Source organism: Zeus faber (genome assembly GCF_960531495.2).
Source record: "Zeus faber genome assembly, chromosome: 22".
NCBI lineage: Eukaryota > Metazoa > Chordata > Actinopteri > Zeiformes > Zeidae > Zeus > Zeus faber.
Window position 1 is genome coordinate 8,761,364 of NC_137209.1, and position 20,798 is coordinate 8,782,161.

Here is a 20,798-nt window from a genome sequence, read left to right on the forward strand (position 1 = left end):
TCACGTACCGAACTGAAGCGCTCAGTTTGCTTCGTGTGTTTGATCGTTCTTCCATCGCTGTTGCAAACGTTGACTCCCCTGTGTTTCCAGGTGGGGGGAGGGGAGGAAAAAAACAAACTAAAAACCCGAACCAATTGTCCGAAATACTGTTTTCTATACTGATTTTTTTTATCTTCTTTTATTTTTTGTCTTTTCCCAAATCACATTGTATTCCATGTGGTCTATGCATATGGACATATGACAGTGCAATTTCTTTATTTTATTTTTATTTTTTATTTTTATTTTTTTTTATACTTGGAATTTTGCCGTGCTGTTGGTTCTACCCGTCTGATGCTGGTTCTGTTGTTTTGGGAGTTTGCCCGGTCGCCTGGGTAGTCGAATAAGAAAAGATATTTACTAAAATCCAACACGCAGTAGAGAGGGCTAGCGCCGATCTAACAAGGGGGCGGGAGACGTGAACCGTCGTCGCCGTGAAGAATATGAAATGTGCGGCGAGATGGCGTTCACCGGCCATGAAATGTGGCCGTACAGTTTTTTTTTTTTTGTTGTTGTTTGTTTGTTTTTGTTTTTTTCCCGTTGTTAATATCATATTGGGCCGAGGAGTCGTGGTTTCTGTGTCATGTAAGTCGGAACAGACCCAAGTAAGAGCGACGAGAACAAGGCAATTTAAAATGGTAAATTTCAATTTTCATATAAAAAAAAAATAAAAAAAATTGGTTAAAATAAAATGGTAAATTTCAAACACACACACAGGCAAATCCATATGTATGCAAGCATGTGTGTGTTTCCATCACCAAAAATATGGGATATATTGTGTGCGTGCGTGCGTTTCATAACTGTTTGTAAGTGTACTTAAAAATGAAGAATAAAGAAGCAAAGAGTTTAACTAAGAGTTTAAGAAATAACTGATTTTATAAATGTATAGAAATTGCTTTATTGTACTTATAATTGTGAGGTAGGTTTTATTGTCAAATGCTTTCCTCTGGTAGTATTCACAAAAAAAGGGAGCTTCCAAGTGTGTTGGACGGGGGTGAACACATGACTCTGTTCAGTATTTTGACCGAAAAATGGGGAAAAAAACAAAAGCTTTGCTCTAAACAAATGCTGGTTTGTCAAAACCCCCCCAAAACAATACTTTTCATATGCTGGTCTTAAGAATGTTTTGTTTCACTCTGCATTATTCATTTTTAATTGGGTAACTTATTTGAAGGTTGTTTTTGCCAAATCCTGTAGACATTTCTCTCCTCATCACTACAAGCTGTTCAACATCGGTGGGGATGGCGTAATATGTTGACAATAAAATTGTAAAACAAAACAAAAAAATTATAATAATCAATTTTGTCTTTGTCCGCTCTTAATGTTGTGTTTCATGTGTTGAAAATAAGGGATTGCAGAGATGGAAATTAGATGTTGATAACTGGGAACTTGTAAACCCTATAAAACCATTTCAAATACACATACCAAGTCCGATAAAGCTTTTGCTGTTTTCCACTTTTGGCAGATTTAATCTAATTTCAATTATTTATAATCTTTTATGTGTGTTTATGTATGTGCGTGTGTGTCCTCCATTCAAAAATTAACAAAAATGTTGATATAAATGGTGTGTGTGTGTGTGTGTGTGTGTGTGTGTGTGTGTGTGTGTGTGTGTGTGTGTGTGTGTGTGTGTGTGTGTGTGTGTGTGTGTGTGTGTGTGTGTGTGTGTGTGTGTGTGTTTTTTTTTTTTTTTTTTATTTATATATTTACAATATCCATCCTCATATGGGTAAAATTAACGAACCCAGGGAGGTCTAAATTGAAAGCCGGTTTGCTACTCAGCCCTTACATACTGAAAGTGCCTACCTACTTAACATATTCAAAATTAAAAAAAATGTTCACTTATACATTCATTGTCTAATGAGAAATTCGGTAAGTCTTTTTCTTCCACTGATCACAAGGCGTCTGTGACAGATCACTCCAACCCATTTAAAGGAGCGTCTAGAATTCCAGGAGCTCTTGTTTCCATTAAGCGGCAGAAAGCCTCTCCTACCGGGAGTGCATCTTTGTTCCCAGGGGTCTTTATTTCCACAATGGGTTTTCTTTCCAATCTGAAGACCGCGCCCGTATTTCCTCAGCATGAGAACAAGAGTGTTGTGCGTTTGTTCTGAAATGGTGGTTTATGGACGGGGCTGCCTGTACCGATCCTGTTATTCAAAAAATACGTTTTTATGGACAAATCAACGTTACATTAACATCAGCATTGCTGCTGCATGAAGATCAGCCACATACGTCGTCATTAAAGAGCTATAGGTCGAGGCGCGAGCATTATTCTTTCCTTTCATGTTGGTTGAGGGGAACATATGGGGGCGCCCCTCTGACGGCGTCCACCTATTTATGTTTTAGCCGCTCCGATGAAAGGCGTGCTAGAAGCTACCGTCCTATACCGTCCTACATTGAGCACAGCAAAATGGAGACCCCTGTATGGAACAAAGAAAAGACAACGCATCACTCCTGTTCTGGCGCACTTGCACTGGTTGCCAGTAAAATACCGAATTGATTTCAAAATTTTGACCATTTTGGTTTTTTTAAAGCCCCAAATGGATTGGCTCCACAATGCATTACTGGTCTGCTAATTCCATACCCACTGACTGTAGGTCGTCCTCACAGCAGCTGCCCTCGCTCCCCTACTCGAGCCTCGAAACCAGGGCCCTTTTCTGTCGCCGCCCCCAGGCTCTGTGGAATGGTCTCCCGTCCCGCATTAAGTCCTATCCTGCCATCGACAATTTTAAATCGAATTTAAAGACCCGTCTTTTTATTTATTTATTTATCTCCTTGCTTTTCAGTCAGAGTGAGTCATTTTATGTGTTTTCCCATTACGGCCTCGCCTTTACCGGGTTATCACTTTCACTCATCTATTTTACCTCGGTTAAACCTCGGTGATGGTGTTTTTTTTTTGTTTTTTTTCTTTGTTTTCCGTCCGTTATATGTCTTTGTTTTTGCGCTTTTATTCGTCTAATGTGTTTTCACTTCCTCCTGATTATAACTCACGCTCCTCTTTTTTTCCCTGTATTTCTTGCATTGTTCATCGACTGGAAAACAGTTTGGGTCAACTCCTGTTGTTTTTAAAATGTGCTTTATAAATAAAAGTAACTTGACTGTGGGGGGGAAGCGGGGCGGGGCCACAGAGTATAGGTTGGCTGGGCAGCCGCCTGGGGGACCGGCGGAAGCTACCACTGCGCCACATCCCTCCCAGGACACACCCAGGCTCGCGTACAATATAGCACAGTACAGTAGAGCACGGGGCCGGACAGACCAGCGAGAGTTCACACAACAACATACAGGCTGCCGCTGCCTGTACATTACTATTGGGCGAGAGAGGGAGAGAGGGAGGGAGGGATGAGAATGCTGAGTCAGTGAACTGCATGAAAGCCCTCGGATCAGGTGGAAGAGGGAACAGCGGGGGAGAGAGAGAGAGAGAGAGAGCGAGAGAGGGAGGGAGAGAGGGGAAGGGGAAGACAACGTGCCGGGGTGGACTGGGTAAAGGTGAACTAGGGGGTCTTCCCCAAAAAGAAATGACAATGTCGTTCTCTCTCCTCCCCATCCGAATCCCAATCTGAGTCTGGAACTTTTTCAATTCAGCTAAGAGGGTCAGCCCTGACGTTTGACGGATTTCACGTCAAAAGCGGTGACGCCCTTCTGACGACACTGCGTTTGAGGGGGGAATTCCCAGAGTTTGGAGTTTCCCGCGACGGAGCCTCCCCCGGCAGTATTATTTGTTAGTTACCGGTGAAGCGAGGTAAGATTCTCAATATGTTGGTGTTTTGCTTTGCATTGCAGAGGAACTAGTAATGTTGTTTACACGTATGTAGTACCACAACAATTGATTGATTTTTTTTCTTAAGAAGGAAAGATATTAAGACATTTAACTTGACGGCAAATATACCAAGAGCAACCGGTGACTCACGTATGGATACGACGTTGCCTGACTTGAGGGTGAAGACATCGACGTTTTTACGCCTTTCGTGTACTTCTCCCCCTTTTGCATCTTCTCCCTTTGCACCGCGGGCTCAGCGCGATGGAGGGCGAGGCGGTGAGTCTGCCGGCGCTGTCCCGCGTGGCGGTGTGCGGCGGCACCCACGGCAACGAGCTGTCGGGCGTGTACCTGGTCCGAGAGCGCCTGAAGACCGAGAGGGCCGCGGGGGGACGGGGAGAGGACGGGGACGACGGGGACCGCCTCACGTCCGTGCTGACGGTGATGTCCAACCCGCGCGCCGTCCAGCAGTGCCGCCGGTACACGGAGACCGACCTGAACCGCTGCTTCACCCACGCCAGCCTCAGGTCAGAGCCAAGCGGCGGCTGGTGGGACGGCGGCGGCGGCGGCCCTGGTGGGTTTTTCGTTCTCTAATCGGACGGTTGTCGTGCTTTGCAGTTGCCCCGTGACGGACACAACGCCTTACGAGATCGTCCGCTCCCAGGAGCTCAACTCCCTCCTGGGGCCCAAAGGCAGCGCCCAGGCGGTGGACCTGGTGTGCGACCTCCACAACACCACGGCCAACATGGGCCTGTGCCTCATCGCCTACTCGGACAGCGACTGGATCTGCCTGCACATATTCAAATACCTACAGGCGAGCGCAACTCATTCCACCTTAAAGAGAGTGAAAGTCGGTTGGGGGGGCAGGCGAGGCAGGAGCAGTCGTCTGTTTTTAATGATCTAATTGAACTCTCGGTTGTATTTCAGCGGCATATGTCCGATGTACCAGTCAGGTACATCCACTTTGATCTCCCCGCCAAGGAGGCGTATTCACTCGAGTCGGTGGGCAAGCATGGCTTTGGTGAGTTTTTGTCGGTGCGGTGCTGCCATTGATCTTTCCTCAAAATCAAGCTCCTCTGCGTAAATGCTCGTGTTCTTATTGAAAAGCGTTTTTTCCCCTGTAGCGATAGAGATCGGCCCTCAGCCCCACGGCGTGGTGCGCTCCAACACCTACACCATGATGAGCGTGGGGGTCCAGCACATGCTGGACTGGGTCCGTCTCTTCAACTCAGGTACCAGGATCGGCGGGAGTATGGAGCGTCGGCGCAAGACGTCTTCATATATTTGATACTTCAGAAAGACCTTAAAAACAAAAACAGTGCTGTTGTTTTTAATACATTAACCACGACTAGTTAAGGGTTGGTCTTGGTTGGCTCACTCACTTTCCACCTCTTCCGCTCCACCGCAAAGTCTTATGTTCACCAACCACCCTCCAGGTACCGCCTTCGAAGGAGGCCCCGTGGAAGTGTACACCATGGTGAAGAACGTCGACTACCCGAGAGACGCCGAAACCCGTAACATAGCGGCAGCTATTCATCCTCAGCTCCAGGTGGGGAGGGTATCAGCCTTCGGGAGTGGCTTCATGATATCACGTGCATTTAGAAAATAATAATCCGAATTCCCTTTGATCATTTTGTGTAAAAGTGGCTCATCAATACGATCGCCTGTGTTGGGTGGAATAGACATGTCGCGGAATTTCATTTTTCAACATCTGGGTTCTCCCTTCGCTTCTTGTCGGTGGCGGACCCGGTCACCGACGATGGGAAACGGCTTAGAGAGGAGCTCTCGCATAACGCACATACATTTTTATAGCTGTTCCTTATCAAGTGCCGACTAAATTAAATACCAAATATGGCATTTTTAAACGAAATAATGTCCTGGATTACCACATTAAGTGTAGAAAAAGAAATCCACCGTTTCTCAGAACGTCTTCCTCCCCCCCCCCCCTCTCACAGGACCGGGATTTCTGCCTCCTCCATCCCAACGACCCCCTGTTCCAGACTTTCTCAGGAGACACCCTGCGTTACCAGGGCAGCGAACCTCTGTACCCCTTCTTCATCAATGAATGTGCGTATTACGAGAAAGGCATCGCTCTCTCTCTGGCGAGGCGGAAGTGCGTGGCCGTCCCGAGCGTCCGGATGCAGGCGGGGCTGGAGCGCCGGGCGGAGGCGACGTCAGAGGAGGAGGAGGAGGAGGAAGAGGACTGTCGGCAGGGCACCCCGACATGACTTATGAGGACAATAGCTCTGCTGATATGAACCCTCATGGCCAAAGAAGACTCATCGGACTGATGTGAATAAAATAAAAAAACAAAACTTTATTGAAGTGACGACAGCATTGTGGAGGGCACTCCAACACCCACACACACAAACACACACACACACCTCCATAATAATCCACAAACAAATTCACTGTGGATTTACAAAAGCACACTCCCACTGTAACGTTTGCCATATATTTACACAGGAGGCAAGGATAGTACAATTATTTGCATTTAAAGGCAGAATGCGAGGATAGGACCTTTTTTATTTATGTAAAAGAAATTTTAAGACCAAGACCACCTAGGCCACCTATTCATTCCTTATCTTAGTTCATGTGATTTTTACATTATTCCTTCATATTAACCAGCGTTAATTTAGCTCATACTGTAGAAAGAAACCTTCCCTTGGGGGCTGAGTGGCATCGCCACATCATCAAATATCAGGATGTTTTTTTCGAGGAATACCACAATATCCACAACTTGGAAGATATTTTGGGGATGACCATTGGCGCTTTCACAAGAAATATGCGAGAAACAATCATGAGTGATGCGGATAGTATGACCAAGCATGTTGAGGCGTAGAGCTAGAGCAGCCTAGAAAGTTCAGAGAATGACATCACTTCACTGTAACGCAGCCTCAAGGACGACATTTAACGACATCACAAGATCACCATAACCAAAATCCCAGAGATACAGAGATCCCATCGCTCCATCGCCTGGCCTACCCTGCCACTTCAGCCGACTCATTTATTTTCCCAAGAGTTTCGATAAATTAAAAATATGGGGGGGGGGGTAAATACATGGCAAAAAGACAAGATAATAAATATAGAACTCAGTAAAAACAGTGAATATCATAAATGCAGAGCCATAACTATTTACAAACAATATTTCAGTAAAGGAAACAAAACTATGAAATACAAAATCGATAAAAAACAACTAAATATTACAACAATATTCATGGAAATGGGAAATAACCTAAAAAAAACTTCTTAACTTAAACTTAAATAAATTGCACCAGAGAAACAAACTGGATCAAAACGTTACCACAACAGTCTGTTGACTAAGTGCGACGAGGTGATTTCTAAAGTTAAAAAAAAAAAAAGTCGACATCAAACCCGGGAAGGGAATAGATCAGCCATGTGAATTTTTTTTCCAGCAACGTGTACATTTTTGTTTTTGTTACTTGTTTTCACAAAATATCACAATTATCATGAAACAAACTCTAATAAGCCGGCCACTCCAATGAGCCTCGCCAGGTTCTCGCCTGAAAGTAGACCACGACAAAAAGGTCTGCGGGTAAAACATTCATTCGTCCTAACCCGAGGGCTGAGGGGATGGGGCCAAACTAGACTGCCACTGACACATTTAGCGCAGTACACTGGTAATGAAAGTATTTTTGATCTAATAAGACGTCCCCCCCCCTCCCACCCTCACAGCAGCGGAGGAAGCTGGTTTTCATTCCAACACGACCCTGAACCCCATTACGGCTTCACCCCTACAGTAGTGCATGCACTTTAAACCAGTGGAGGACAAGTCAAATCACACCCGCCTTCCTTTCCCCTCGAGATTGAACGCGAACGTGACGCGGTGGGAAAAAGGAAAAACAAAAAAAAAAAAAAAAAACACAGAAGAAATCGTATATAGTTGAGAAATAACAAAAAATAAACGGCGGCGGGCTCACGCCACCCGGTAGGCCGTCATGCGGTAGTAGTTCTGGCTGTGGCTGCGGGCCGCCCACACCAGCAGCGCGGCGGCCATCATGTGGAGCGGCGAGGAGATGAGGGCCAGGTAGAGCGACCAGCCCAGCGAGCCGTCCACGTGGTCGGGCAGCATGGACGCCCGGTGCAGCAGGTCCATGCCGGCCAGGTAGCAGCACACCGTGGCCAGCGTGCACAGCCCTGGTGATGCAAACCACAGCGGCATTTGTATTTTGATCATTTATGGAGATTTTTTTATTTTATTAACACTGCTTGGAATTATTAATTATTATTTTTAGTTGTATTAATTATTTACTTACACTATCTATAATATTGCAATATCATCATAGCATTATCCCATGTTACTTCATACAATGCTGTATTATATTACCATCCACCAATCATATACCACCCGGTATTATAAATCACCATCAACAGTGAATAAAGGAATGAAAATAACTAAAACCGTAAAAAAAAATATGTACTTTATTGTTGTTTTTTTGGGTCGCTTCTATATTTTATTGTTTCTCCTGTTCATTTTTTGGTTTTATTTTTTGTTTATCGTGGTTTAGTGTATGCTGTCGCTGTCATTGCAATTCCCCTGCAATTTCCCTCCAGAGATAAATAAAGTATATGTCAAGTATCTATGTATCCATCTACTTTACTTACTATATACAGTATATTTAACCATGCTTCTAAAATTATTGCTACTGCTGTGATCACTGGATTGATACTGTCTGTTCTTGCCGCCGTGATGCCCTTGCACATTATTACTACTCTGCTGCTACTACCCGTACTTAGTGACTTTACCCCTTTCTTGACTTTGCACTGTTTTTCCCGCTGCCGTTTTCGCCACGAAGATGAATAAAGTCCCTCATCTCATCCCAACTCATCTCCTCATCTACCCGGCAAGCGGCAATGAGAGCGCCGGCGAGGGCAGAATCGCTCTCACCTGCCAGTAGATGGAGTATCCCGATGCCCAGGGTGGGGGCGAGGCTTCGACAGAGGCACGCGCAGAACCCGATCAGGCCGGCCAGCACCACCAGGCCCAGCGCCACCAGAGGCAACAGAAATTGGCACCTCCACAGGTCTAAGCGTGCACAGACACAGACACACACACACACACCATTGTAAGAAGGTGAAAGTGACAGTCCATAAATCACATCCAGCTCTTTGCGTCGTAGCGACAGGAGGAAGTGTCCCCGGGACACAACATTTTTTCGGGCTACTGTGTTTCCGGAGAAGTCGTCCGAACTGGAAACACCGCTCCTGTCGCCCCGATGATTTAAGGATGCGTGCGTGTCGACTTACAGGTGCGCAGCATGTCTTCGCCGCTGTTGTGGTTCCCCGGCTCCTTATACTTGGGGGTGAACTGCTGGGGCAGAGTGAAGCTGCGACATTCCATTGCCATGGCGGCACCTGAAACAGTGACCTGCGGCTTAATATCCCGGTGTGTCGTCATGCGTCATCAATTTCACCGATCGCCGATCACCGAGTACTTTATATTCGGTACCGGGTGAGTTTTGGGTAGAAACACGGGGAAAGGTTATGAACTACATGATTAGATGAACCGTTATTAGAACACTTCTCTTCAGGTCCGATAGCGAGGTGAGTGATTTGGAACTGGAATAAATGCAACCACTCGTTTGTTTTTTTGGTTTTTTTTTTTAGGCAGAACTTCCCACAGGTAAGTACAGCCCAGGTGAGTTGGGTTCGTCTAGAACTGGAAAGTGGAGCAGGTGAGTATGAAGGTAAGTATAACGTCGTTGGCTTTAGGGTGTTGTGACGTCAGAAATGTTACAACTTGACTCATTCTGACAAAAGAAAAAAAGAAACAGGCCCATGTGTAATAAATACAACAAAATCTTCATGCAGAAATGAAGAAGTCGTGATATCAAACTTCACAGGAGCTAGGCTAGTTGATCCCCTCCACAGCCATGCATTGAGCTAACACAGTTAGCATTGAGCCTCTCCCTTCCCCGGGGATGAGATTGGTATTGACCTAAGGCTAAATCTGGGTAAAATCGAATATGAGCAAAAATACAAAAGGTGTAATATTTGTAATAATAATAACAACAACAGAATTTTAAGATATTTTAAGGACCTGCGAACACCATGAATAAACAAAGCTTCCAACCAAGTGATGCCAAACTCGTGAACGACTCGTTCACGGCGACAACATCTTTTCGGTGACTCCAGCTGGTATTACACGGATTCCGACGAACGACACCGACTCAAAAGAAGTCTCCGACGCCACGACGCCGCTGTCGCCACATGTGACCAGATAAGAGTTACTGGCACCAGGCTTGGAACCCAAGCAAATGGGCATCGGAAAATAAGGACGTCCTGAGCGGCGACGCCGCCATGCTCTGCGATCCACAACGCTCCATTTGTATTAGCGACCGGTGTTGTGACTCGGAATCTCGAGAGGTCGCACGGCGCGGAGGGTCCCGGGCACCCGTCTCAGGGGTTTCGGTGTCAAGCCGGCTTGACTCACCAGAAGTTGTCCCTCGCTCACCGCACGTCCACCGAGCAACCGAATCAAACCAAACCAATCTTTTTTTTTTCTTTCTCTTTCTTTCTTTTAAACCGAGCGACTCGCGAAGAAACCGAATCTGAAAGAGGGAGCGGAACCCCCCCCCCCCCCCCCCCCCCCCCCAGCACTTTACAACCCAGAGTCGGCCGGTCGGCGCGAGGGTTACCGGTAATAATAAGACCCCCCACCTGGCTCGCGGTACCAGTGGGCGGTGGAGGGCACCAGCACGCACCTCCACCACAGCCCCACGGAGCCGTTCAGCCGGAACAGCGTGTCGCTGTACGTCTTCTCGTCGAACTCCCCGTCCATGAACTCCTCGTGCAGGGAGCGCAGCTCGGACGCGTTGGCCTCGCCGCGCACGGCGGGACTGCTGTACTGGTACCAGTGCCGCGTCCCCACCGCCACCGACAGGTACACCGTGGCCAGGGCGCTCAGCACGCAGCCGATCACCAGGGCCGTGGCGTAGCGGTTGTCCACCATTGTTTCATCGACGCCGCGGGGGGGGGGGGACGCGCAGCGGCGACGGGGATTAAGTTGACGCGAGTGCGCGTCGCCCGTCAAATCCGCTCGCGGCGCGCAGGCTTAGGGACGCGGAACCCGGAACGATTCGGTCGCAGCGAACGGGATGTTTGACGTGGCCCGGTCGTCGAGAGTCGGCCGTTGTTTAGTTTTGTTTCGTACGATTAGGACGTCTAAGCTGAAAAAAACAAAAAAAAAACCCCACACCGTTTTTATTTGCTTTATTTTGGGGAAACGGGGCCAGGGACGCGCTGCGGAGCGGTGATCGCAGGCCTTGGTGTGCAGGTGTGCAGTCTGATCGGGGGCTCTGCATTAAACGGCCGTCCACACCGTTACGCATGGAGAGGGAGCGATCAAGATTCAAGATTCAAGATTTTTATTTGTCACATACATATACATACTTCCATACATATATGCAGTGAAATGTAATGCAACGCACCCGGTGATAGCACACAATATGTCCTAGGAAAAAATGAAAAATAAAATAAAATAAAAAGTAGAAAATTCCTTTCTAATAGACCGACTAACTGACTCCTAAAACGTAATGCAGTAAGTGGAATACTTATAGAATAAGATAAAAAATATATAGAATAAAACACAATAAAAATAAATTGAAATAAAATGGAGTAGATAGAAGGAATATGCCTATGTATATACAGATATGTGCATTTATCGGGATCGGGACGCAATGTGCGCCCCTGTCTCACACAGCATTTTTAATTTCCGATGCAGGGCGATCCCGTATGATAAGTCGCCTATCTCATTTCGCAAAACAAAAGAAACAAAATTCTGCGTCAGAGCCAGCCGACTACGACTCTCCTTCGACGCTCAGAACGAAGAGTCGAAATGGAGCGAGTCTTTTATTATTATTATTATTATTATTATTATTATTATTATTATTAAGAAGCACCTGAAGACCCAGCTCTTCAGTGAGTACCTCCTGTCCTAACCTACAATAGCACCACCTTGCAGTATTTATTGTTACACGAATGTTGTTGTTACACCAATCTCTGTCGCAATGTAGCTGAATGTTATTCTCCCTTGTAAGTCGCTTTGGATAAAAGCGTCTGCCAAATGACTAAATGTAAATGTAAATGTAAAATTATTTTTGTACCGAGTGACTCGTCGGGAACCACTCTCAAAAAGTTGTCGAACCTTTCATCGCCGCTCGGATCGGGATCGAGTAACTCTGGCGTCGTCGGTGGATGTAGCGGGAAAGCCCTCAGACCGAAGCAGTCGATGGGGAACAATGAGAGCATCGGCCTGCTACTGGCCCCGCACGGTGTGTGACGCCCTGACGCCATCTGCTCCCTTGTCCCACTTCCCACCATCACCGCCGCAGACGGTCGCTTGTCCTACATGCACCACTCTCCCCAGCCCCATCAAAACCATCAATGCATGCATGCACGTTGCAAAACCCGCCCCAGTACACCACACATACAATATATCAAATAAAGAATATGGAAATATTGTTGATGTATTTTTTCCTGTTGTATTTCCATATTGTTTTAATTAATATTCTGTTCCAATATTCTGTTCTGTGGATGGAGAAATGATATCGAGAGAAGTAAATACAACGAAGGAATTCCATGTGTTGATAATATTTTATTGTGAAAGATACGTTTTCCAACAGGCACCCTTCTTCATTTGGAAAAACGTTCATCTCCGACAGCGTTTATTTTTATTATGGCCTCGGGACGATTACATTTGTCGAAAAACAGTGCAAACTTACAGAATATCACAAGTTTGGACAATATAAAATATTGGGTGATCATACAGGATATTGTTCTATTACTCAAAACCCAATACTAGGGCAGCCCCCAACTAAAGATTCACCTTGTCGACTATTAGTCGTCGGTTCAAGCCATTAGTTGACTAATCGTTTCACATTTACGATATTAATTTCATTATTTTATAGATGTTTTCGGGGCACCAGAAAATGGTTTGAGTTCCAGGACAGAGAAACAATGCTGTAACTAACATTGTTAACACTGTGGTACGTTACAGATAAATACAAAACCTAATAACCAGCCTTTAAAATATACATTTAATTTACAAGCACTGCAAGCACAAAGTGAGCGAATCAGCCACACCTAATACCAAGTCTTTCAAAATGCTCATCTATTTCTGTTAAAGCGTGTTCATGTACTAAATGGGCTGTTCAAGAACCCCTGCTGAAAATTTGATTTGACTGAAATCAAACGGCTAATACTACTGTTCATTAGAACCTATAATAACAGATAAACAAGGGTTAGTTAAGATTAAGTTGTGTTCTAGCTTTGACATTTCTAGCGCTGACAAAAACTTATACAGTATCTTGTGAGTAGATACTGTATATACTGTAGATACTGTCAATATACTGTTGACTTAAGTTGCTGAACTAATGTTATGCAGTTCGGGACAATAAATGATCTCCAAGTCATGTCGCCTTTCGAAACTCTTGAAACCGCCGGGATCTCAAGTGCCGATCAACTCTCTTCTCATAACAGTGATTATCGGCGGCGGAAGGCACTAGCGCTGACTCGACAGTTGCCATGACAACGCCGCCAACACGGATGCGGTGAAGAGGCAGGACTTGTGGCTAACTCCGCTCGACACGGCTGAAATGAGGCGGGCAAAAGGTCACGGATTCGCTCAAGAGATTGCCGATTGATTTATTCGACACAGTGTTCGTTAACTTAGTGCTGCTTACCCGTGCCGCCGACAGTGACGGAGTCGGGATCGATGTTGAAGGCTGTGATGGATTGTGAGGCAGTGCGCATCACATTTCCAATCGCAATGGCGTTTGGAGCGGGTGAAGTGAAAGTTGCATCGAAGCTGTTGATAATGGATCCGTTACTGGGAATGAGATGGGAGGAAGTTATGAAGAGCATACGGTAATTAACTATCAATTCGACGATGGGAAGGTCAGGCTTTGACACTTACCTGAAGAATATCACTGTTAAGCTGCTGAAGGATGAGGAATCACTTCGGAAGAAAGGTTCAAGCTGCAGGGAGACAAGCAAGGTATAGGTAGTTCAAGATACTCGGGCTCCGTGACAAAGACCTTTCAGTCGACTCGATATCCGTGGCGATTCTTGGCATGATCGCTACATTGGGAAGTCATTTTAGACGGAAAGAGCAAGTTCAAGTTCAAGTTCAAGAGATTATTTGTCACGTCGGCAGGAACAGACTGACCTCTTGTTTTATCAGCCCGGCCCGGGCTTGAAAGGCTGCAGACGATGGATTCAACAGGTCCAACACAAATGTCTCTCCAACGGATGTGAACGTTACCCGCTGGATTGTAAGTGTTATGGAAGTCGGGGCGGCTGTGATGGTAGTTGACGGATTGTCTGGTACCTCTGAAACAGTGATTTTAGACGAGAAAGTGAATATGTTTTGACGTTGGTCTTTACCAATTGAGAGACCTTGAATGCAAGCTATGCCAAATCTGTGTTTGATTTAGTACAGACTAAACTGCCTGGTTCACATTGGCAATTATCTTAAAGAACACTACACTTTACTGAAATTGGTCAGAAGCGGATTTTCGGTGAAATTAATACTCAAACCCCCAAGCCCCACCGTGTCTGTTTTTTCTTTGCATCACCAACATAATTTGACTCTGCTAATATTGAGATTTTTATTTTTATTACTTACGAAAGACAGCTACAGAGGCAGTGTTAATGCTGAGATTGAAGGTATTGTTAGAGGCTGTCACTGCTTCTGTCAGGGTATTCACAATGTTTGCGGTTTGTGGGACTGATTGAGTGTCACGAAACACAAGATCCACATCCACTTCAGTTTCTTCTATGCGGGTAACGGCTGGAACAGCTCTACATGACAGGGAGCAAACACCAACAAATCCAGGCCAATAGTTAAAAGGATCATTCATGCATTAAAGCTCTTATTGATCATTTATTCAAATAGGTTGGATTATCCACGCACCAAATATGACTTATGAACAGGCTCGTCAATCAGTATTAGGAAATTAAAAACAGCTCCAAAACCTAATGAAAGTTCTGATAAAGGGATCTGCCTAATTCCAGAGAAAGTATGGAGCTTGAATTTTACCTGAATGCAATCACAATGGTTCGGATGAAAATTATGCCAAATTGTTCACTGTAGATTGTGTCACACTGTGAAAAGAAAGTACAATGCGATCAAATAAAAAAAGATTATGTTGCAAATCAGATAACAACTAATTACTATATTATCTTTCAGAATAAAATATTTTTTCATATTGCTTTGTCAATAGTCACTGTCGCATGTAAAAACACAATGAAACATTGTGAACATTGTTTACTTACCACTATCACGACAGTTCTGGCCAATCTTTGAAACTCTACTGTTGAAGGGTTACTGAGAGCCGGTGTAAAAGGTTGTTGGAAGGTGGCTCTGAGACCAACAACTGCATTGGAAGCACTCGTAGTTGGATTAGTAGGTACTGCACTTGGTGTAGCAGTGACAGGTGCAGAAGTGGTAACTTGTGCAGTTGTCGTTGATGCTCCAGTTGTCGTTGAAGCTCCAGTTGTCGTTGAAGCTCCAGTTGTCGTTGAAGCTCCAGTTGTCGTTGATGCTCCAGTTGTCGTTGATGCTCCAGTTGTCGTTGAAGCTCCAGTTGTCGTTGAAGCTTCAGTTGTCCTTGAAGCTCCAGTTGTCCTTGAAGCTCCAGTTGTCCTTAAAGCTCCAGTTGTCGTTGAAGCGTCAGTTGTCGTTGAAGCTCCAGTTGTCGTTAATCCTCCAGTTGTCGTTGAAGCTCCAGTTGTCGTTGAAGCTCCAGTTGTCGTTGAAGCTCCAGTTGTCGTTGAAGCTCCAGTTGTCGTTGAAGCTCCAGTTGTCGTCGATTCTCCAGTTGTCGTTGAAGTGTCGGTTGTCGTTGAAGCTCCAGTTGTCGTTGAAGCTCCAGTTGTCGTTAAACCTACAGTTGTTGTTGAACCTGCAGTTGTCGTCGAAGCTCCAGTTGTCGTCGATTCTCCAGTTGTCGTTGAAGTGTCAGTTGTCGTTGAAGCTCCAGTTGTCGTTGAAGCTCCAGTTGTCGTTGGAGCTCCAGTTGTCGTTGAAGCTTCAGTTGTCGTTGAAGCTCCAGTTGCCGTTGATGCTCCAGTTGTCGTTGAAGCTCCAGTTGTTGTTGATGCTCCAGTTGTCGTTGAAGTGTCAGTTGTCGTTGAAGCTCCAGTTGTCGTTGAGGCTCCATTTGTTGTTGAGGCTCCAGTTGTCGTTGATGCTCCAGTTGTCGTTGAAGCTCCAGTTGTCGTTGAAGCTCCAGTTGTCGTTGATGCTCCAGTTGTTGTTGAAGCGCCAGTTGTCGTTGATCCCACAGTTGTCGTTGATGCTCCAGTTGTCGTTGAAGCTCCAGTTGTCGTTAATGCTCCAGTTGTCGTTGAAGCTCCAGTTGTCGTTGAAGCTCCAGTTGTCGTTGAGGCTGCAGTTGTTGTTGATGCTCCAGTTGTCGTTGAAACGTCAGTTGTCGTTGATGCTCCAGTTGTCGTTAAAGCTCCAGTTGTCGTTGAAGCTCCAGTTGTCGTCGATGCCCCAGTTGTCGTTAATGCTCCAGTTGTCGTTGAAGCTCCAGTTGTCGTTGAAGCTCCAGTTGTCGTCGATGCTCCAGTTGTCGTTAATGCTCCAGTTGTCGTTGAAGCTCCAGTTGTCGTTGAAGCTCCAGTTGTCGTTGAGGCTGCAGTTGTTGTTGATGCTCCAGTTGTCGTTGAAGCTCCAGTTGTCGTTGAAGCTCCAGTTGTCGTTGATGCTCCAGTTGTCGTTGAAGCTCCAGTTGTCGTTGAAGCTCCAGTTGTCGTCGATGCTCCAGTTGTCGTTAATGCTCCAGTTGTCGTTGAAGCTCCAGTTGTCGTTGAAGCTCCAGTTGTCGTTGAGGCTGCAGTTGTTGTTGATGCTCCAGTTGTCGTTGAAACGTCAGTTGTCGTTGATGCCCCAGTTGTCGTTGAAGCTCCAGTTGTCGTCGATGCTCCAGTTGTCGTTAATGCTCCAGTTGTCGTTGAAGCTCCAGTTGTCGTTGAAGCTCCAGTTGTCGTCGATGCCCCAGTTGTCGTTAATGCTCCAGTTGTCGTTGAAGCTCCAGTTGTCGTTGAAGCTCCAGTTGTCGTTGAGGCTCCAGTTGTCGTTGATGCTCCAGTTGTCGTTGAAGTGTCAGTTGTCGTCGAAGCTCCAGTTGTCGTTGAGGCTGCAGTTGTTGTTGATGCTCCAGTTGTCGTTGAAACATCAGTTGTCGTTGAGGCTCCAGTTGTCGTTGAGGCTCCAGTTGTTGTTGTAGCTCCAGTTGTCATTGAAGCTCCAGTTGTCGTTGAAGCTCCAGTTGTCGTTGAAGCTCCAGTTGTCGTTGAAGCTCCAGTTGTCGTCGATGCTCCAGTTGTCGTTAATGCTCCAGTTGTCGTTGAAGCTCCAGTTGTCGTTGATGCTCCAGTTGTCGTTAATGCTCCAGTTGTCGTTGAAGCGTCAGTTGTCGTTGAAGCTCCAGTTGTCGTTGAAGCGCCAGTTGTCGTTGATGCTCCAGTTGTCGTTGATGCTCCAGTTGTCGTTAAAGCTCCAGTTGTCGTTGAAGCTCCAGTTGTCGTCGATGCTCCAGTTGTCGTTAATGCTCCAGTTGTCGTTGAAGCTCCAGTTGTCGTTGAAGCTCCAGTTGTCGTTGAGGCTCCAGTTGTCGTTGATGCTCCAGTTGTCGTTGAAGCGTCAGTTGTCGTTGAAGCTCCAGTTGTCGTTGAAGCGTCAGTTGTCGTTGAAGCTCCAGTTGTCGTTGAAGCGCCAGTTGTCGTTGATGCTCCAGTTGTCGTTGAAGCGTCAGTTGTCGTTGAAGCTCCAGTTGTCGTTGAAGCGCCAGTTGTCGTTGATACCCCAGTTGTTGTTGATGCTCCAGTTGTCGTTGAAGCTCCAGTTGTCGTCGATGCTCCAGTTGTCGTTAATGCTCCAGTTGTCGTTGAAGCTCCAGTTGTCGTTGATGCTCCAGTTGTCGTTAAAGCTCCAGTTGTCGTTAATGCTCCAGTTGTCGTTGAAGCTCCAGTTGTCGTTGAAGCTCCAGTTGTCGTTGAGGCTGCAGTTGTTGTTGATGCTCCAGTTGTCGTTGAAACGTCAGTTGTCGTTGATGCTCCAGTTGTCGTTAAAGCTCCAGTTGTCGTTGAAGCTCCAGTTGTCGTCGATGCTCCAGTTGTCGTTAATGCTCCAGTTGTCGTTGAAGCGCCAGTTGTCGTTGAGGCTGCAGTTGTTGTTGATGCTCCAGTTGTCGTTGAAGCTCCAGTTGTCGTTGAAGCTCCAGTTGTCGTTGATGCTCCAGTTGTCGTTGAAGCTCCAGTTGTCGTTGAAGCTCCAGTTGTCGTCGATGCTCCAGTTGTCGTTAATGCTCCAGTTGTCGTTGAAGCTCCAGTTGTCGTTGAAGCTCCAGTTGTCGTTGAGGCTGCAGTTGTTGTTGATGCTCCAGTTGTCGTTGAAACGTCAGTTGTCGTTGATGCTCCAGTTGTCGTTAAAGCTCCAGTTGTCGTTGAAGCTCCAGTTGTCGTCGATGCCCCAGTTGTCGTTAATGCTCCAGTTGTCGTTGAAGCTCCAGTTGTCGTTGAAGCTCCAGTTGTCGTTGAGGCTCCAGTTGTCGTTGATGCTCCAGTTGTCGTTGAAGTGTCAGTTGTCGTCGAAGCTCCAGTTGTCGTTGAGGCTGCAGTTGTTGTTGATGCTCCAGTTGTCGTTGAAACATCAGTTGTCGTTGAGGCTCCAGTTGTCGTTGAGGCTCCAGTTGTTGTTGTAGCTCCAGTTGTCATTGAAGCTCCAGTTGTCGTTGAAGCTCCAGTTGTCGTTGAAGCTCCAGTTGTCGTTGAAGCTCCAGTTGTCGTCGATGCTCCAGTTGTCGTTAATGCTCCAGTTGTCGTTGAAGCTCCAGTTGTCGTTGATGCTCCAGTTGTCGTTAATGCTCCAGTTGTCGTTGAAGCGTCAGTTGTCGTTGAAGCTCCAGTTGTCGTTGAAGCGCCAGTTGTCGTTGATGCTCCAGTTGTCGTTGATGCTCCAGTTGTCGTTAAAGCTCCAGTTGTCGTTGAAGCTCCAGTTGTCGTCGATGCTCCAGTTGTCGTTAATGCTCCAGTTGTCGTTGAAGCTCCAGTTGTCGTTGAAGCTCCAGTTGTCGTTGAGGCTCCAGTTGTCGTTGATGCTCCAGTTGTCGTTGAAGCGTCAGTTGTCGTTGAAGCTCCAGTTGTCGTTGAAGCGTCAGTTGTCGTTGAAGCTCCAGTTGTCGTTGAAGCGCCAGTTGTCGTTGATGCTCCAGTTGTCGTTGAAGCGTCAGTTGTCGTTGAAGCTCCAGTTGTCGTTGAAGCGCCAGTTGTCGTTGATACCCCAGTTGTTGTTGATGCTCCAGTTGTCGTTGAAGCTCCAGTTGTCGTCGATGCTCCAGTTGTCGTTAATGCTCCAGTTGTCGTTGAAGCTCCAGTTGTCGTTGATGCTCCAGTTGTCGTTAAAGCTCCAGTTGTCGTTAATGCTCCAGTTGTCGTTGAAGCTCCAGTTGTCGTTGAAGCTCCAGTTGTCGTTGAGGCTGCAGTTGTTGTTGATGCTCCAGTTGTCGTTGAAACGTCAGTTGTCGTTGATGCTCCAGTTGTCGTTAAAGCTCCAGTTGTCGTTGAAGCTCCAGTTGTCGTCGATGCTCCAGTTGTCGTTAATGCTCCAGTTGTCGTTGAAGCTCCAGTTGTCGTTGAGGCTCCAGTTGTCGTTGATGCTCCAGTTGTCGTTGAAGCGTCAGTTGTCGTTGAAGCTCCAGTTGTCGTTGAAGCGTCAGTTGTCGTTGAAGCTCCAGTTGTCGTTGAAGCGCCAGTTGTCGTTGATGCTCCAGTTGTCGTTGAAGCGTCAGTTGTCGTTGAAGCTCCAGTTGTCGTTGAAGCGCCAGTTGTCGTTGATACCCCAGTTGTTGTTGATGCTCCAGTTGTCGTTGAAGCGCCAGTTGTCGTTGATACCCCAGTTGTCGTTGATGCTCCAGTTGTCGTTGAGGCTCCAGTTGTCGTTGAAGCTCCAGTTGTCGTTGAAGCTCCAGTTGTCGTAGAAGCGTCAGTTGTCGTTGAAGCTCCAGTTGTCGTTGAAGCGCCAGTTGTCGTTGATACCCCAGTTGTCGTTGATGCTCCAGTTGTCGTTGATGCTCCAGTTGTCGTTGAGGCTCCAGTTGTCGTTGAACTTCCAGTTGTCGTTGAAGCTCCAGTTGTCGTTAAAGCTCCAGTTGTCGTTGATGCTCCAGTTGTTGTTGAAGCGTCAGTTGTCGTTGAGGCTCCAGTTGTCGTTAATGCTCCAGTTGTCGTTGAAGCGCCAGTTGTCGTTGATACCCCAGTTGTCGTTGATGCTCCAGTTGTCGTTGATGCTCCAGTTGTCGTTGAGGCTCCAGTTGTCGTTGAACTTCCAGTTGTCGTTGAAGCTCCAGTTGTCGTTAAAGCTCCAGTTGTCGTTGATGCTCCAGTTGTTGTTGAAGCGTCAGTTGTCGTTGAGGCTCCAGTTGTCGTTAATGCTCCAGTTGTCGTTGATGCTCCAGTTGTCGTTGAAGTGTCAGTTCTCGTTGAAGCGTCAGTTGTCGTTGAGGCTCCAGTTGTCGTTGAGGCTCCAGTTGTCGTTGAGGCTCCAGTTGTTGTTGAAGTTTCAGTTGTTGTTAAAGCTCCAGTTGTCGTTGAGGCTGCAGTTGTTGTTGAAGCTCCAGTTGTCGTTGATGCTCCAGTTGTCGTTGAAGCTCCAGTTGTCGTTGAAGCTCCAGTTGACGTTGAAGCTCCAGTTGTCGTTGATGCTCCAGTTGTCGTTGAAGCTCCAGTTGTCGTTGAAGCTCCAGTTGTCGTTGAAGCTCCAGTTGACGTTGAAGCTCCAGTTGTCGTTGATGCTCCAGTTGTCGTTGAAGCTCCAGTTGTCGTTGATGCTCCAGTTGTCGTTGAAGCTCCAGTTGTCGTTGATGCTCCAGTTGTCGTTGAAGCTCCAGTTGTCGTTGAAGCTCCAGTTGACGTTGAAGCTCCAGTTGTCGTTGATGCTCCAGTTGTCGTTGAAGCTCCAGTTGTCGTTGACGCTCCAGTT

General features: G+C 46.5%; 2 protein-coding genes across 2 annotated transcripts; one reads left to right on the forward strand and one right to left on the reverse strand.

The window, feature by feature from the left end:
- Positions 1–4,051: 4,051 nt before the first annotated feature.
- LOC307247267 (N-acyl-aromatic-L-amino acid amidohydrolase (carboxylate-forming) B-like) lies at positions 4,052–6,029 on the forward strand (the record flags this gene model as incomplete). The annotated part of the gene is made up of 6 exons (XM_080023379.1): positions 4,052–4,314; positions 4,406–4,601; positions 4,715–4,808; positions 4,912–5,019; positions 5,224–5,336; positions 5,743–6,029. 6 exons carry the CDS (start codon positions 4,052–4,054, stop codon positions 6,013–6,015), a joined length of 1,047 nt encoding a protein of 348 aa, XP_079879505.1. The 3' UTR covers positions 6,016–6,029.
- A 1,581-nt stretch (positions 6,030–7,610) lies between these two features.
- On the reverse strand, positions 7,611–10,760 carry LOC307247270 (claudin domain-containing protein 1-like; the record flags this gene model as incomplete). Its single annotated transcript, XM_080023382.1, has 4 exons — positions 7,611–7,945; positions 8,697–8,834; positions 9,056–9,163; positions 10,469–10,760. 4 exons carry the CDS (start codon positions 10,758–10,760, stop codon positions 7,725–7,727), a joined length of 759 nt encoding a protein of 252 aa, XP_079879508.1. The 3' UTR covers positions 7,611–7,724.
- Between the last annotated feature and the right edge of the window lie 10,038 nt (positions 10,761–20,798).